The sequence below is a fragment of the Photinus pyralis genome, unplaced genomic scaffold (assembly GCF_008802855.1).
Source record: "Photinus pyralis isolate 1611_PpyrPB1 unplaced genomic scaffold, Ppyr1.3 Ppyr1.4_LG4, whole genome shotgun sequence".
NCBI lineage: Eukaryota > Metazoa > Arthropoda > Insecta > Coleoptera > Lampyridae > Photinus > Photinus pyralis.
The window spans coordinates 50110140-50127632 of record NW_022170511.1 but is presented as its reverse complement, the minus strand read 5'-3'; the positions used below and the strand labels follow the sequence as shown (position 1 = coordinate 50127632).

General features: G+C 39.5%; 1 protein-coding gene and 1 long non-coding RNA gene across 3 annotated transcripts in view; both read right to left on the bottom strand.

Annotated features, from left to right (window-relative positions):
* LOC116168373 (serine-rich adhesin for platelets-like) overlaps window positions 1-14964 on the bottom strand; it is a 31339-nt gene extending 16375 nt beyond the window's left edge. The window contains exons 1-7 of one of the 2 annotated variants that reach the window (XM_031484172.1): window positions 14840-14933; window positions 14489-14774; window positions 13971-14160; window positions 13744-13920; window positions 7492-7730; window positions 7126-7437; window positions 1575-7076 (exon numbers count right to left, since the gene is read on the bottom strand). In XM_031484172.1, the coding sequence (XP_031340032.1) occupies window positions 1575-7076; window positions 7126-7437; window positions 7492-7730; window positions 13744-13920; window positions 13971-14160; window positions 14489-14536 (6468 nt within the window). In that variant the 5' untranslated portion in view covers window positions 14537-14774; window positions 14840-14933. Of the gene's footprint in view, window positions 1-1574; window positions 7077-7125; window positions 7438-7491; window positions 7731-13743; window positions 13921-13970; window positions 14161-14488; window positions 14775-14839 lie in introns of both variants that reach the window. The other variant, XM_031484171.1, reaches the window with a different exon arrangement.
* LOC116168375 lies at window positions 13260-13737 on the bottom strand. Its single transcript, XR_004144751.1, has 2 exons — window positions 13537-13737; window positions 13260-13489 (listed from the first exon to the last, which is right to left on the bottom strand). It is a non-coding gene; the product is annotated as an uncharacterized LOC116168375 (long non-coding RNA).
* Window positions 14965-17493: the final 2529 nt, after the last annotated feature.

Below are 17493 nucleotides of genomic sequence, written 5' to 3'. Positions count from 1 at the left end.
AAAAATATGACAAAATCGTAGTGGCGGTAAATTAACGTCAAGCGATCGCCTATGCTATAGTTAGGGGCGCGCCCGCATCAAATGTAAACGTGTTCATTTCTATTACTTGCAGGGGCGGACTGGGTAACTGCGGGCCAGGTGGAATTGCCTAGGTTACGGGTCATTACAGTATTAGTGTAGTAATGATGGTGGGGGGGGGGGGGGGGGAGCTCCGAGGTGCACCACACAAACATTTTAAAGTACTCCTTTCTCGAAAATAAATTACCATACAGTTTTTTTTTAAATTGCACCTGATCATTAGAAGTAACAAAATATACAATCCACACGAGGTGCGTCGGCTATCATTGTATGCACTTTCATGCTACGACAAAAAAATTTTCTGATAGAATGTGGCCTGTAGAATCCATAATTTCAAACAGTTCCAAGATTGGGCTACTAATTCAAAAGTTACGGCCCTTTGAATTTTCTTTGGAAATTGGTTTTCAGTCTATAACTTTTGATTGAGAAGTCTGATCGAAAAAGTACGAATTGTTTTGGATTCTACGCACCAAAATTAATAAGAAAAAGTGTTTTCCCAAGAAATTTTGGTGCAGTCGATTTTTGGTAAAAAAGGAAGGTTATACACTGCCTTTTTTGAGCCCCGAAAAAAAAATTGTCTCAGATCGACCCGGAAAAAAAATTTTCTTATAGAATGTGGCCTGTAGAATCCATAATTTCAAACAGTTCCAAGATTGGGCTACTAGTTCAAAAGTTACAGCCCTTTGAATTTTTTTCGAAATTGGTTTCTAGTCCATTGGTGTCTAGTCTAGTTTCTAGGTACTTACGGGCCATTAAAGTATTAGTGTAGTGATGAAGGTGCCCGGGGGGGGATAAGCTCTGAAGTGCACCACAAAAACATTTTAAAGTACTTCTTTCTCGAAAATCAAGTACCATACAGTTTTTTTTAAATTGCAGCTGATAATTAAAAGTAACAAAATATACAATCCACACGAGGTGCGTACGACAAAAAATGATAAATTCATTGTAAAACACTTCAATCAAAACAGAATTTTTTAACAACCTAACATCAACCCCAATTAGAGAAACGTGTTAATAATTTATTAAGGGTGCAAGAAACTAAATACAGCACATACTTATAAATTTCCAACGGGCCATTATGATCTACAGGCTAGGTGGCAATCGCCACCCGCCCCCCCCCCGTGCCAGGCCGCCCCTGATTACTTGCCGCATTTATGGCAAGCAGTAAAGTAAATCTTTGGTTGAACTATTAAAAACATTATGCGGGTCACTCTGTTGAGGGCCCAGAACAAGAGAGGGATAATAAATAAATAAATAAACTAATGTTAAATTTGTACAAAAGGTGGCTATTACTCCATATATTTAAGATAAGACATGTGCTCGTAAAAAACGGTTTGCAGAGGTTTCACTTGTAATTAGTATATATAAACTAAGATTTGTGATTTCTATTTTATTATTCGTCGACGATGGCAGCGTTCTTTTTTTGTGGTTATTTATATTTCAGATTGTTTTATTCAACAGCCATAAGTGTTGCAGAACAAAAAAAAAATAATTACCTGAGTATCAGTAGTGCTTGACGACGACGTCACTTTCGAATTGGACACAGCAGCTGCCGGTTTAATGATTTGTTGCGACAAAATGTTAATTAGCGGCGACGCTCTGGGCTTGACGCAGTTGTTTTGAGTTGCGGGCCTAATGATCTGCTGCGACAGAATGTTAATTAACGTCGGCGATTCCGACGCCGCATTCGTTGTGGTCGCCGACGTCGTAGCGGTGGTCGAATCGGAATCGGACGCTAAAGGCTTCTCGGTGCGCGGCTGCCCGATCCTTTGAATATGGGGCGTGACTTGTGTGCTAGTTTGCGCGTTCGGAACGGGAACGTTGCCGATCGACCTTGCACCGGGCACCTGGACCACTTGAACAATACGATCAACAGAACTCGGCCTAATCAACTGCAAGTCATTTAGTCCAGGGACGTGCGCCAATACGGAGCTCGCGCTTCGTTTCTTATCGAATTCTAACCTCTTTAACACAACACACGGATTCATGGCGGTTATGTCCGATTTTTCCACAGTTTCTACATTGGATTTTAGTTCGGTACAACAGTTTACTTTTGGACTTATGTCCTGTAACGGCCACGGTTTTGTATCACTATTTACACAGATCACATTTTTCGCGCGAAATTTTTCCGTCGTCATATTCTCGGATTTTTTAATAGTCTTTTTCAGTCCAGATCGCGTTTTTGGCTTACTCGTGCGCTGCCCATTGTATTCTTCTTGCTTATAATCAGAGTAGGTTAGTGGCTGCAGCATTACCCGAACTTCTTTCAGTTTGTACTTTTTTATCCAATCGTGCTCGGCCTTGGTTCTTTCCTGTTTCGCAGATTTATGCGCTAAAGTTTGAGGGGAATCTTTAGTTTTAGAAATTTTCTTTCTTCTATTGCTCGCCATTTTAAATTCAGATCTATTGACATTGGTTTCGGAGACACCTTGTTCATTGCTGTCTTCGCCACAAAAACTTCGATAATTGTCATCGAAATTCTGAATGTCAGTTATAAGGGGAATATTTTTCAATATGTTGCGCCAGTTAGGAATTTTGGGGTCGTCGTTTTTTGATCTTTTCCTATCCGGTTGTAACCCATCACTGGAGCTACTCACTTCTAAGACACTGTCATCAGTATTTGTCACCAAACATTTACTCTTCCTCTTTTTCCCAGTCTTCAAGAACAAAATTCTCTTCCTAGAACCAATATCTTCCCCATCAGATGTCTGATCTTGACTGTCACGTGTGTCCTGGGAAGAGGAATCATCGTAACGATCTGTTGGAACAGACGTCAAACAAATTTCAGATTGGGTAACTTCCTGATAGTGACCATTTTCAGAACGTGTGTATCGAATACTGTCAGTTGAAGCATTATGTTCGGACGCACTAATTCTGTAGGACTCGTCGAAATAATCCTTGGGTGGAACACTTGGCGATGCGCACCTTTCATCTTCAAAATTAAACTTTTGGTTTTGTAATAAACCGTAATAAGACTCTCTGGGATTGAGCGTGTTCTTCAAACTAACGGGAGAAGTTTGCTCTTCGCCGAAATTACTACTTCGATCGTGCAATGAATTGTTCATTGATGGACTTTCGTTATCGGAACTATCTCTGTAAGATGAAGCCGAGTAAGTGCCCGGTGAATCTTTTGTTTTCTGGGAACTATCGGTCGACTTGTTCGAACTATTATGTGAGCTGCTATCACTTCCATTGGGATGTGAACTGGAGTCGTTACTAGTAGTCCGTGAAGAATTTGTGCTATTATCAGTATTCGTTGTTTTATTTTGTCCACTGTCATCACTTTCGGTCGTTGTAGTTGTATCAGTCGCTTCACTCCCTTGTGATCCTGATTCACTGGTGGTAGTGGTCGTATTAGCATCCTCACTCTCCTGTGATCTATTCGTGGCCGCCTTGTTCTGTTTACGTCCCTGCCATGCACCCCTGATAGCTGTCTTTGTGGTTTCTTGGCTTTCCTGTGAAGTACCTGTCTCCGCATCGCTATCGATCGTTGTTTTACTCACTTCACTTCCCTCTGAGCTAGCCGTCCACTCACCGCTGACGCTCGTTGTGGTTTTTGATTCCCCACTCTCTTCTGATCCTCTTGACCATTTATCACTATCACTCGTAGTTGTCTTGCTCCCAACACTATCCTGAGATCCGGGAATCCACTCACTATGGACAGTCATATTATGTTGTTGGCTATCCTGTGATGTATTCATCGTTTCATTTATCTCGCTCCCTTCTGATTTATCGCTATCGGTCGTAATGGTCTTGCACTGTTGAAATCTATACATGCACTCACTATTGGCAGTTACACTACTACCCCCTCGACTACTCTGTGATCCAGATGTCGATTTATTTATCTCACTCTCTGTTGTTGAGGTCATACTTGTCTCGCTTCCCGTTGTGATCTTTCTTGTCTTGCTTCCTGTTGTGGTCTTTCTTGTCTCGCTTCCCGTTGATTCAGGTATCGAAATACTGCTGACATCCGTTGTCGACCGAGATTCCACAGTCTCCTGAGATCCACTTGTCCTCTTATCTGTATCAGTCGAAGTTGTCGTGTTTTGTTTAGAATCTTGAGATCCAGGTTCCCAGTCGCTGGTAGTTGTACTACTATGTTGAATACTCCCTGATCCATCATACACCTTGCTGACCGATTGTCCGCTACCTTGTGACCCGGATTGCCCACCACTGCCGGTTGTCTGACTTGTACTTTGTTTGTTTGACTCGGATGACCCCTTATCGCTGTTTACAGTTGTATTTCGTTCATTTCCTTCGGGTGACCACTTATCACAGTCTACTGGCTCGTTTGAACTAAGGCTGTTTGTAATAATAGTGTTAATAATTGCATTCAGTGGTGATGTTTTGTCCGCACTATCCGCTATCGGAGGTAGTAAGTGGTCATCTGAATTGATGCTAGCCGTCGTTGGCCACGTTTCGTCTTTCCTATTCAATGGATAAATTTCAGATTGCTCCTTTGAACTGGAACTCAGTGCATCGGAACTGCTCCATGCTGTCCAAATTGGAGTTCGCTCTTTTACATTGATCCCCAGATAATGTTCATTTTCTGTTGAGAACTGAGAAGCCAAGTCACTCTCCCCACTTCTCCCCTCATGGTACTCCTCCAATAAATTTTCAGTCTCTGAATTGTTGGGAGTGTGATTACTGATATCAAAGAGTCTAGATGGCGAGTTATATGAGGTACTTTTACCGTCCCCAAAATTGGTACTTTGAGAACTACTTGTTGATTGGCTAACATCAGACTTTCTACTTGGTGTCTTGGATAGTACTTGTGTTTGTCTATCACCTTTCTTCTTATGGCGACTTCGTCCATGCCCCTGACTAGAAATGGAGCTCTGAGAGCTAATTACTATCGGTTCGTCACTACTTCGGGAACCTTTTCTCCTATTGCTATTCCGATCCGATTGGCGATAAGATCTCGAAAACTCTCTGTACGTCCACATTCTTTCTTCAATTGATGCTTCTTCAAAATGTGTAAGGGAAGGCTCAAATGGTCTGCCATACACAAAATAATCTCGTTTCCAAGACTTAATTTTCAAAGCGTGTTCATCCGGGCATAAGGTCTCAGGACTAGATGCTATCAAAATTGTTCCAGAATTATTTGCATTGTTTAATGTGGCAGAAAGTCCCGCAATCTGTTTCTTACGACTATCAATCAGTTTTGCAAAATCATTTTGATAACGATTCAATGTCGCTAATTGGGAAAGACTATCACCGGAATATGGTTGCCTATATAATGAATCTCCTTGACCCGGATCAAATTTACCCAGCAATGCGTCGCACATTATTTTATGAAAATTAGAAATCACCGGATGCTGTATCGAGTCGGGAGGGTTCCATAGTAAATTCATTAGTTCCAACTTCCTTCGCTCTTCAAGGGCCAAGAGTAGGGAATCCTTTTGCACATCCTGATGGGAATCGGTTCCCGAGAAAATGTCCTCAGAAGAGGAATCCAATTTTGCTAATTGGGAAACGTCGTTCCTCACGTGCGATATCACTTGTTCATAAAATGATGGATCGGAGTCGTAATTTGACTCCTTCTCTTTTTTCCTCGAATATCCCTGTTTATATCTTCGTGCAGAATTTGCATGTAAGATACCGGAGGACGATGATTGGCTATTTGATGTACTTCCGCCTGCGTTACTGTGTTTGGGGAGTCTCCTTTTTACAGGAGAATTTTCAGAGCTGGAACTTGATGTCTCTCTGTTATGGTGGTAAATGTTGCCGCTAGTGCCAGGAATTGAATCCGATGTGGATCTCTTATGGGCCGCTGTTACAGATCTGTTCATTAAATAATAGTTATACATCTCGGCTTGTTTGCTTAAATCTATCGGTGCGTGGTCTTTAGTTGACAAATTTAAGACTCCATCTCTTTCGGCATTTCGAGCATAGTTAGCAGTCAGAAGTGCTTGTAGTTGTAAGGTTCGATTTATCTTGGGATCTTTACTGAAATATTCGTACATCTGCCTAGTCTGCAACTGCTCTGCAGTCAGAAATTGTGATGGTTGCGCGAAGGCATTAGAGGTTGATGGTTGGGATAGATTTTGTGCGTATATTGCAAAAGGATCGTACTCAGATTGATTCTGTATAAACACTTTCGATGGTGGCATGTACTCGTGGTAATTATTCTTCGGGCGCTTCAAATTAGGTCGGAAGAGTCTCAAAGATTTAAGTACTTCCGGATCCGATCTAGATGACTGTGGTGAAATTGCTTCAAAATTTTCATTCCCGAGATGACTGGGAGATAGTTCTTGTGAAAAACTTTCATTGTCCGTTTCGGCAGCCTCTGGATAACTTTCTTCTAGATAATGCTCATAACCGCGTTCGATGCCATTAGCATTTTCATCTTCTGGTTCCCGTTTTATACCGAGAAATCGTGAGTAATCTATGTCTACGAATTTTAAATCGGTGATAATATTTTTTACTTTGTCAGGATCGGCCAAATACATCACGCATAATTGGTAGAGATTCTTCCAGGTTCCCAACCAATTCAAAAAATGGTAACGTGGACTTGACAAGACGACCACCAAATCGTCCCGCAAATGGCAGCTCAGATCTGTTTCTGCCTGAACAGCATCACTAAGAGCAGTGTTGGACTTCAAGGATGACTGCAGCTCTATATGGCATTTATAATCACCACACAAAGAACACTTATAGGACACTTCGTCGGAGGAATCGCTCGGCGGATGATCACACTTCCACAAATGAACAGGAGTAACAACTTCATAGCCTGTAGCATTTGCTAAAGACACTATACGGTCCAATATTTCTTGGGACGGGTTCAAACTAAACGCAGTTAAAACGGATTCGCGGCACAGTCTTATATTGTGATCAATGACGTCCGCAAGTTTTAAAAACCCACAAGACAATCTCTCACTGCTTTCACTCTCGGCTGCTGTATTTTTCTCCTCTTTCTGTCTTTGCAAGACGTTGATATCAGTTGTTAAAGCCATAATGTACAGTTCAATAACAAACGTTCTCATCCGCGCACCAAACTAAACAAAATTAATAAGGCGGGGTTACATTTGGTTAACAGATACTTACCCTTGTATAAAATGCATTGCATAAGGTATACATATGGATTGCAGAATCTGCAGCCTGCATGACTCGTCGAACGGTGTTGGTCACACTAGGCAGATTCTCAACGATCTCGGGCATATCCAGCCACGTAACTAACAACCCTTCAAGGATATGAGCGCTCTCGTCGGGTACCTTCATTACAGCTGCTGTCATATATACATTTGCCGCTAGAGCAGCAATGCGACCACTCTGCCTCCATATTTTGGATATGTTTACCCTTTTATGGGCAAACCGTTTCAATAATTCCAAACCTTCACTTAACGATAGGGATTTGAGCTGCAAAATTGAACCAATAATTTAATTTGTAAAAACCACGCAGTAAGTACTAACCGTAGATACAATGAGTCGGGTTCTTTTATATTTATACAGCAGTGCGATATAAACGTCAAGTATGAAACGTTTTTGATCGTCTGTCGCGTTGATTGTATAATTCTGCTGCTCCGCCATCTCGTGGAATCGCATAAACGCGGTAACTAAATTTAACGCCAGATCTTCACAGTGCGATTCACACAGTTTTCTAAGTCGTGTGGAAATTAAATATCCCGTCTCCATCCCAAAGAAATCCATTTCTGAAATAATTGAAGACATTCCCTGAATACAAGATACATTTATTACGAAAAAAAAAACAACAGGTGACTGTATCCGATTGCCTGACTACAAGATTTCCGAGTGAAATTTTCAGTCAGTGAATTGTTCCGCTTAAAGGAGCACTATAATATAAATACTTCTGGGTGACATTTTAATTTTGCCACAACGTGGAGTGATATAGGGTATAATTTTGGCGCCCAACGTGGGGCTAAACCGCAGTATAATTAATTGGCAAATGACGACTTTATTACAAAGTCGGGAAATTCCCTCAAAGCTATGTGGACAATCATCAATACCTATAATAAATGCCCAAGTGTACCACGTACAATATTATCTTGTACTGATTTCAATCGTTTCTTTAGTAGGAACGTTGATGAAATATTAGCTAGTCTGCCTGACAGTGTCAATGATCCTGTTACTTAAGGCCGCTTTACATACTGCAATTCTTCATGCAAGACCATGCAATACGCAATAAAACTTGCCCAGAAGCATGCGCGTTTGAGAAACAGCTGATTCATTTTGGCAATTTAGCGGTCGCGCGCGATTTTTATCTTCTCTTATATATATGATTTTTATTGCACTTGCACGTGATATTTTGGGGGAAAGTATTGACAACGCCAGGTTCTAGAATTCCCAAACGTTGAAACTAGACTTTGTTATTATTACTACTATTACTACACAAATTGAAGCTGCGACTGCCTTTTTTCGATTAAAGTGTCTATTCATTTTTACTCAAAACGCATTCAGAATTATAACAACACCTGATGAATTTTGAATAGAATAAAGCTTTTAGTTCAATTTTAAATGCGAATGTTGGTAACAAACTATTGCAAAAAGAAAATTGCCGCGTGTAAAACCAAAGTGCAATAATTATTGCATGTACAGTATTTTTGCAAGTAAACTTGCTGCAACTGTATTGCACAAAGAATTGCAGTATGTAAAGCGGCCTTTATTGTAGATCCTATCAAAACACTTATCTCTTTGAATTCAAAAGCGTATCTCAGATTGACATTCGCGACGCGATAAAAAATTTACGAAATAGTAACTCTAGAGACATATTCGGTTTAAGCTTAACATTGATTAAACATAACATAAGTGCCTTTGTGGAACCTCTCACTAAATTGACAAACCTGATCATTGCGACAGGAGTAGATATTTTGAAATTAGCGTTAGTCATACCCCAATTAAAGAAAGGGCTAGATAGTAATGACACTGGTAGTTACAGACCAATTTCCAACCTCCCCATTTTTAGTAAAATAATTGAAAAGGTGCTCTATAAGCAAATAGTACACTTTTTCGAATTTAACAATATTTTCTATCGCCATCAGTATGGATTTAGAAAAGGAATGTCTACTTCCGATGCAATCACTTCTTTTACTATCAGTGTTCTAAACTGCTTCGAGACCAGACAGCATACAGTTGCTGCTTTTGTGGACCTCTCCAAAGCTTTCGATTGTGTGTCACATGACATTCTAATACGCAAGCTTGAAGAGGTTTACAACTTCAGCAGCGTCAGTCGATCACTACTTGCTTCATATCTGAGCAATAGATATCAATGTGTCATCTTTAATAATGTCATTTCCGGGAAATTACCGATTATGCATGGTGTACCCCAAGGGTCCATTCTTGGCCCATTGTTATTTTTAATTTATATAAATGACCTACCTGCATCTTTGTCATTAAAGGTGAAATGCATATTGTATGCCGATGATGCCACACTGATATCTACTGATCAAGTGCTTGACGCTGCGTATTCAACTATAAAGGAAGGCGTTGCTGCTGTCTCGGAGTGGTGCACGGACAACAAATTAAAATTAAATGCATCCAAAACTACTATTATGCCTCTGTCCTTAAAGAAAGGTGTTATTGAAATTAGTTGCCAGTCAATCTCTTTTTTGGGGTGCAACATTGATTCAAAATTGAATTTCAAATATCACTGCAATAGTGTAAGTAAAAAATTAAATAAATCAATATTTTTACTTACTAGATTGCGTTATAATACCTCCATTAATATTACTACAAGTGCCTATTTTGCCTATGCCCACAGTATTATGTCATATGCCATACTAGCATGGGGTCATAGCTCCCATTGGCATTGCATTTTTAAACTCCAACGTAGAGCTATTCGGGTCATATCTTGTCTTGGTTATAGGGACGAGTGTCGTAAGGCATTTATTGACCTAAGAATTTTAACTCTTCCCTGTATTTATATCCTTTCTGCAGTGTGTTACGCTAAGCAAAATATGTCTACTAATGTACAACAGTAAAAGTTCATAACACTAGACTCAAGGGCAATATTCGCACTGACCTTTGCAGATTAGCAATATCTCACTTTGGTATACGATATCAGTCCCAATTTTTGTTTAATTGTCTCCCAGCTAATATACAATCATTACCTTTCTCTACATTCAAATTAAAAATTAAACAAATTCTATTAAGTAATGCTTTTTATTCGTTCGACGAGTTTGTTACTTATTGTAAGTCTTCTCCGTTCATATACACAATGTGATTGTAACTATACGTCCGTTTTATTGTTTTATTGTTTATGTACCTATCTTTGTTGACGAGTTAAGTGTATAAACACAACACACAATAAAATATTATTAAATATTATTATTATTATTGACAACGTTGACTATAGTTCTTCCAGTTTTTCTAGTCCTCTTTACCATTCAGTTTTTAACCACAAATGCGTTACTGTTTACACGAACATCTAACTTTAACTGATAAACATGTTTAAAGTATTGCACATTAAGCTAGATAGGGAAAAATGTTTTGTGCTGAAATGGGCACAAACGACCCCTGGTTTTAACAACAATTCCCTTCCAACATTATCAACCTCAGCTCTTGTCAACTTTATTACCACCCAAAACGGACCGGATTGAGTACTTTCACTTTTTAAAAATTATTATTAAATAGAAATGTTTTTGTACTCCATATAATTATGTAATCTTGAGAAAACATCTAGAATGTTTGTTGATTATATTATGTATTATCTAGATTATATAATCAATATTTATTTATCTAGGTATTATATAGATAACCTAACACTTAATAACCGGTATTTTTATACATATAGATTAAATAGTTATATCTGTACAACATTACATTGTTTCTATTCTATAGCGGTCCTAATTTAGTGTTATTAAGGGGCAGAGCAAAGCGATGGAAGCTTTACAGGGGAGTCGATGGTGTCCGTCTGTCCGTGAACACGATAACTATCAAACGCTTGGACCGATTTGGCTCAAACTTTGCACAGTTGACCTATATGCCACAAGTAATAAGCCAATTGAAAATGAGTCAAATCCAATGACACCGTGAGGTCACAGCGACGTGTTCTGCCGCTTTTTTAAACGCGCTTTATGGGTTTATCCAATATGGAAACTATTCCAAACATACTCCCAGCTGTAGTTTAAGATTTGGTTAGGTAAAATATAAAGAGGTTGTAATAGGGCAAGTTTCTTCAACATTTTGTTGTGTGAATTTGTGGACTAATGGTCAGGAAGTCGCGAGATAAACCGAAATTACTGGGGAGTACTTCCAATTCTGTTGGCAAAAAGAAATGAATTCTATTGGTAGAACAGATTAGTAGCCATTATAGTTAGTTGAAGATAGTGGGGGGTTGTCGCAGACGCTGCCGATTAGCATACCACCTTTGAAAGCAGGATAGTAATATTTTGCATCAGGTCAAGCCGGGGGGCATTTTTCGTTGAAAGCTGCAAGAACGAGTTGACGAGTCAAAATTGAGAGGGACTAAGTCATTCCAGGAAGAATTTTTGAATTGTGACACAATTTCAAAAGTGGAAATTGATTGAAGTACGGACAGCCAGGTCCGTAGCGAGGTGGGGCTGAGCCCCATCTAGAACGTGGTTTTGTCCCCACTGGAAATTACGGTTGATGGTTCCTTTACAAGAATTACAGTGGAAGTCTGTATCAAAAACTTCTTAAGCCCCAGCTAGAAAAATATCGGGCACCCCTGCTACTTCATTCTGGCTACGGGCCTGTAGACAGCGCATGTTGTAAGGTTAGTATGAATTTGAACATGTTGATCCTAAAATTAGAGAAGTGGATATAAACAGCACAACGTAAGCCGGCATCGCATTCGCTCACAGTCAATTAATCTTTAATACCAAATTTGTTTGCCATCGGATTATGTAAATGGTGCAATTTCTGCTTTTCTTTAAAAAAATACAAGTGTTCCACCCATATGGTTTCTCCTGGGATTTCCTTACCGTGCCTTTAAGAGTGTTAAATAATTAATTTTTTGTAACTTAAATAGGAAAAAGACCATACAGAATCGGAACCTTCATATTCTTGAAATGTATTTATATTTTGTGTGTAGGTAGGATTTAAAAAAACCCTTGCGGTGAATCTCAAATGGTGAACATACACATGTGGTCGAATTTTGGGTGATAAATAAAACGTTTTATCTGGTTATTTGCAATAAGAAGTATTATTGCTAGGCGAAATTTAATTAATGCATATGTGGTTCTGATAAGCAGATGCAGGTATTTTACGAAGATATGCGTATTTCTTAGCTTAAGCAGGTTCAGGTGGAGTCCCTTTATTATAAGAGGGACAGCCAACTGAACCCTAGGACTTGCATTTATGTCGATAGAGTTAATAGAATAGGTGGGCCCCCTTTTGTGGTTGGCTATGATGCACATGCACATCATGTTGCATGGGGCAGCACGGAAATATCTCGTGGAGCGACCACCTCCTTGCAAACAACTGATTTGAATGTTTCAAATGGGATGGAGGCCCGAGGTCATCTATCTGATGTTTGGCTCCTTTTCACTAACCCCCATTGATGAGCCATTCCTTTTGGATCACAGGCACATTCTTTTCCAACTAAACCTGGCATCCCACTGCGGGCTCTGTAGGTTTCGGAATCCCAATCTACTGACTGGGACTGCTATATGACCTTTACTCTGTCGGAACGCAGGGCAGGTGGAAGAGGCTGCTGCATTAGTAAGCGACGCCCTCCCTGGCCTTAAGGTATGTCCCCGAAAGCTGGAGCAAGGTAAGAGTTGTGTGCCTAAGCCGGATCCTGCCAAATATAACATGGCGAAGGATTACAGGCCCATCAGCCTATCATCGTTTCTTCTAAAAACGGTAGAGAAGCTTGGTGGATGCACACATAAGAAATGTTATCAGTAATGTTTATTGTTCAACAGACTAATAATCACTTATTAGAGGGAAGCATCGAACGTAAACACCCACCCACTCACACAGATCAAACTTGTTCTAATTTACGGTAATAATTACACCGAATGGTAGGAAATTGTGATATTCAAGTAGTAAACACTTCACGCTTGATGTAATTAATTTTGGACTGACGTGAAACTAGTACCCAGAAAGCTATCTGCTTCCTTTTTTAGTGTTACCAATATTCTCACTTACACTTAAAAATTAATTTGAAGCCTTTTAGCGCATTTACCACGTACCAAATTCTACAAAGTGAAATGTAAGGTATATCCTTATGAAACACGTAATAAGAAACGATGAAAAAAAAAAGTAAGCATATCTATTAATTATAAGCACAACTGAGAGAAAGGAAAACACTGCATAATAAAGAGAAATAGTTTCACACAGGGTAATTTAAACAATTTTTTTAGTAAGTAACCTTATTTTCTTATTAATTTAATTGAAATAATTGAAACTATGCAGAGCTGTGTGGTAGTATAATAAATGAACTCCTATTAAATTGTGAGGTGATCACAAAAGATAAATGTCCTCGCTAAAAAATGTTAATTCTTAAATTGTATCGTTTATGGTTAAGCTTACCCAAAGGCCTCTGGGAACCCTACATAATTCAGGAATACATTGTCCTACTAGACATAATGAACAAGGTAAAAAATAATTTTTTCCGGGAGTTTGGGTAAACCATGGGGATCAGTAAGCATCAGTTTTGTGTTTGCCCATTTGATTGCTCCATTAAAAAACAAAATATGTAAATTACATTTCTACGCATCAATTGGAGTAGTTTCCTACCTTCGGGTCCGATTTGTTGATCTGGAGTGTTAAGCAAACGATTAAGAATGGGGTTGCCCCAAGGATCCTTTATAATTTCTGCGAGCTTCTTACATCGGAGCGAGAATATATTGTTCGAATGCCGCAATATAATCTCGCAGTGGTTCACTTCCTTTAGAAGTCGTTCCTCGTAAATTTCTAAAAAATGAACTTGATTAAATTGAGAATGTATAAGGCTTATTTAGCACCTTTGTGTTTTTTCCATTCCCCAGTTAACACGATATTCAAAGTGTGTAATTTTAACCAGTCCATTAAATGCATAACGTATTGCTTGTGCTCCGTTAATCGACAATCCTGAACTTGTTTCCAAACCTCCACAAGCGATTCAACCTTATGTTCAAAGGTCTCATGCCGATTATTCAGTACATGCTCTAAGCTCTGAAATAAAAAGCTGATTTTAGATATATGCAAGACACGCTAACTACAACGAGAGCAAGCAACTGACATTTTTAAGGTAATGATACACATGAATCATTCCAATAAAAAGCTGGTAATTTTAACAATGATCTTAAAACATCCTCAGTTTCTACTTAATCTATGTTTAAAGTCAAATAAAGGCAGATTAAAAACTATATTTACTGTAGAAAGAGTGATATCAAAAAGAGTCAGATGTAAACATGTAACCTACAAGTGGCCATAATCAAAATTCCCCCTGAAATCACCCTTCTAATCTTAATTTAAAATAAAAAAATAAAATGATACGTGCTCTCAATGAAAAGTAAACTTCAGAGTCTTCATAGGGAACAGTATTCATCGTGCAGGCGAATCAAAAAATTGTGGGCAATTAGAAATTACTGAAGAGTACGCCTACGCAGGAGATAACACTTCACTACATGCTTATTTCCCAATTTAGGGCACTCAGTCTCTACGTATAACAGGTACTTTTAACAAACTTCTAAAACGCAAAACGATAAATCGTGTATCCCTCTGCGCCTTTTAATCCAAATAATTCACATTTAGAATATGGCCGCCATGCCAAACGAAATTAAACACTGTAACACAATCATGCGAAAAAACCAAATTATTAAAACAGAAGCACTTAATGATTAATTTTCACCTTATACACATTTATGATGTCTATTTGGAGGTCGTCGATAAGATTAGAATTTTGTGGAAGTTTGTTGTGCCCTTCGCGTGACGCCATATTTACATACTTTTTAGTTTTGCGTGCGCATGGCCTATCTTGATGTACACGTGAAGCATGCGCCCTAAACGAGTAAATTCAAAACAAATCACCCGCGATCTTTTACCGACAACAAACACATTAAATTATTACAAAGTAGGCATTAATCCGTTTTTAATTGTACAATTATGCAAGCGGAATCGACCCCAATGCAAGCAATTTAGCCCGCCTTGAAAAATGCAAATGGACGAAACCAAACCGATCCTGGTCCCGCTTTCCTTCGCTGGCGTTTTCCCAATCGCGTTATTATTTATGCTCTTTTGTAATATGATTGTTATTCCACTGGTTAATAATCGATTTTCTTATAGAATTAGATGATAATTACTGAAAATTATGGAAATTACTTAGTTATTTTATGAGCTACACATAATGGCGCACTCACGCACAGTTCACTTATATTGACCAGCACGCTTTGATCGATATTTCGAAAGAAAAATCTTTGAGACTAAAACATCCGACTAACTCATAATCCGATTGGTGCATTTTAGCGGAAACTAAGTGAGGACCAATCACAGCCTTTGGATTAATTTTTTTCCTATGCAGGGTTTTTAAGACGTATGAAAAAATCTTGAGGGACATAATCAAAAATGAATCACACAAAATAGATTCTGTTGAGATTCTTGCTTGCCATGCTGGTTGATACCATTGAGTAAAAATTATTATTCAATGATGGCACTAACCACTAACCAGGGTTTGGGATTTTTAAATGCTTTTAATGTACTTTTTCACAAAACTCTCCAGGGTCGTATTAACCCAAGTAATGTCACCACTGTCAATGGACCGTTTTGCAATTTCGCAAAAATTTTGCACCTTCCCTTATTTGGCCGTATTGGAAATGTAGTGTACCTAAAAGATATAAAAGCTTAACGTTAAATAAAATGGATTTTGGATAGAGAACGAGGCTGGCCGGCAGACGGACGGACAACGGAGTAGAAATAGCGCTACTATGACCAGGAGCGGACTGGGTACTTACGGGCCAGGTGGAATTGCTTAGGTTACGGGCCATTAAAGTATTAGTGTAATGAAGATGGGGGGGGGGGGCTCTCAAAAACATTTTTTGCTACATTTTAAAGTATTCCTCAATTAGAATATAGTTTTTTTTTAATTGCAGCTGATAATTAAAAGTAACAAAATAGACAAACGTGGCGAGTCGCCTATAATTGTTTCAGCACTTTCAAAATACGAGAAAAAATGATAAATTCATTGTAAAACACTTAAATAAAAACAGAATTTTTTAATGAACAACCTAACATCAGCCCCAATGAGAGAAATCTGTTAGTAATTTATTAATAGCGCAAGAAACTAAATACAGCACATACTTATAAATTTCCAACGGGCCAATATGACCTACAGGCCAGGTGGAAATCGCCACCCGCCCCCCCGGGCCAGTCCGCCCCTGACTATGACCACTTTCTTCGTCCGTCCGTCCTAGGTCATACCTTTATTCATTGGTCATACCTATACTCAACACTCGTACAGTTTTCAAGATATTTAGTTCGTTGTTTTTGTATTCAGCGTTTCTTAAACTTTTTTAAACACGGAGCCCCTACGAAGTGGAATCTAAGAAGACGGAGCGAATTTGTATAAATGAATTTCCTAAAAGCGAATATTCCTTGGGCAGACATGTCGGGGCGAGCAATTGAAGATTTTTTGCGAATAGAAGGCAATATTATTACAACGAGCGTTTCTTGGACAAGTGTAATATATTCCGTGGCGGAATCTTCTGAAAGCGAATTTTTCGTGGAAAAATTATTGTGCACACCGACGGGCGGGTTGGAAGTACAGCACATAATGGATCCTTCAGTATGCTGGATACAGAAATGTATTGTAAACCGAACCCTATATATACGCTCCTATTCCTATTCCTATTCGCAGAGGAGCCCGACCGGGCAGCACTTAGGCACATCAGAGGCCCATTGTGCCTACCCCCTTTCTTCGCAACTGAGTTCAGAGCCCGTTCCTCTCAATGAAGGATAGGACCCTGTTTAGCCTAAGTTGCTTCACCCTCCTCGGTTCCAGATATCTATCTCCAAGGAGTTGATATCTGTCCCTGATCAAAGCATCACAGTGACAGACCACATGCTCGGTAGTTTCATCTGCCTCGCCACAGAACCTGCACGTGGACTCCTCCGCGAGCCCAATGTTATGCAGGTGATAGTTGACCATCCAGTGTCCCGTAAGGACACCGGTGATCTTCCTAATCTGGCTTCTATTCAGTTTTAGAAGCTCAGAAGACTCCGATTTGCCAAGGGGCCCTGTTAGAAAGGCCTTGGACTGCCGGAGTCCGGTTAGTTGCCACTGAGCCTGGAATTGACTGGTCAACCAATCTTTAATCCTGGCCCTAACTAACGGAGGGAGCAATCCCTAGGGTAGGCTCGGGCCCGACGAAGACTCCACCACTGCCTTCGCGAGCCAACTCGTCCGCCCTTTCGTTGCCCCCTATTCCGCAGTGCGCTGGCACCCAAATCAAGCTTACCCTATTAGACTCGCCTAATCTATCTAGGGTTCGCCTGCAATCAAGCGCCGTA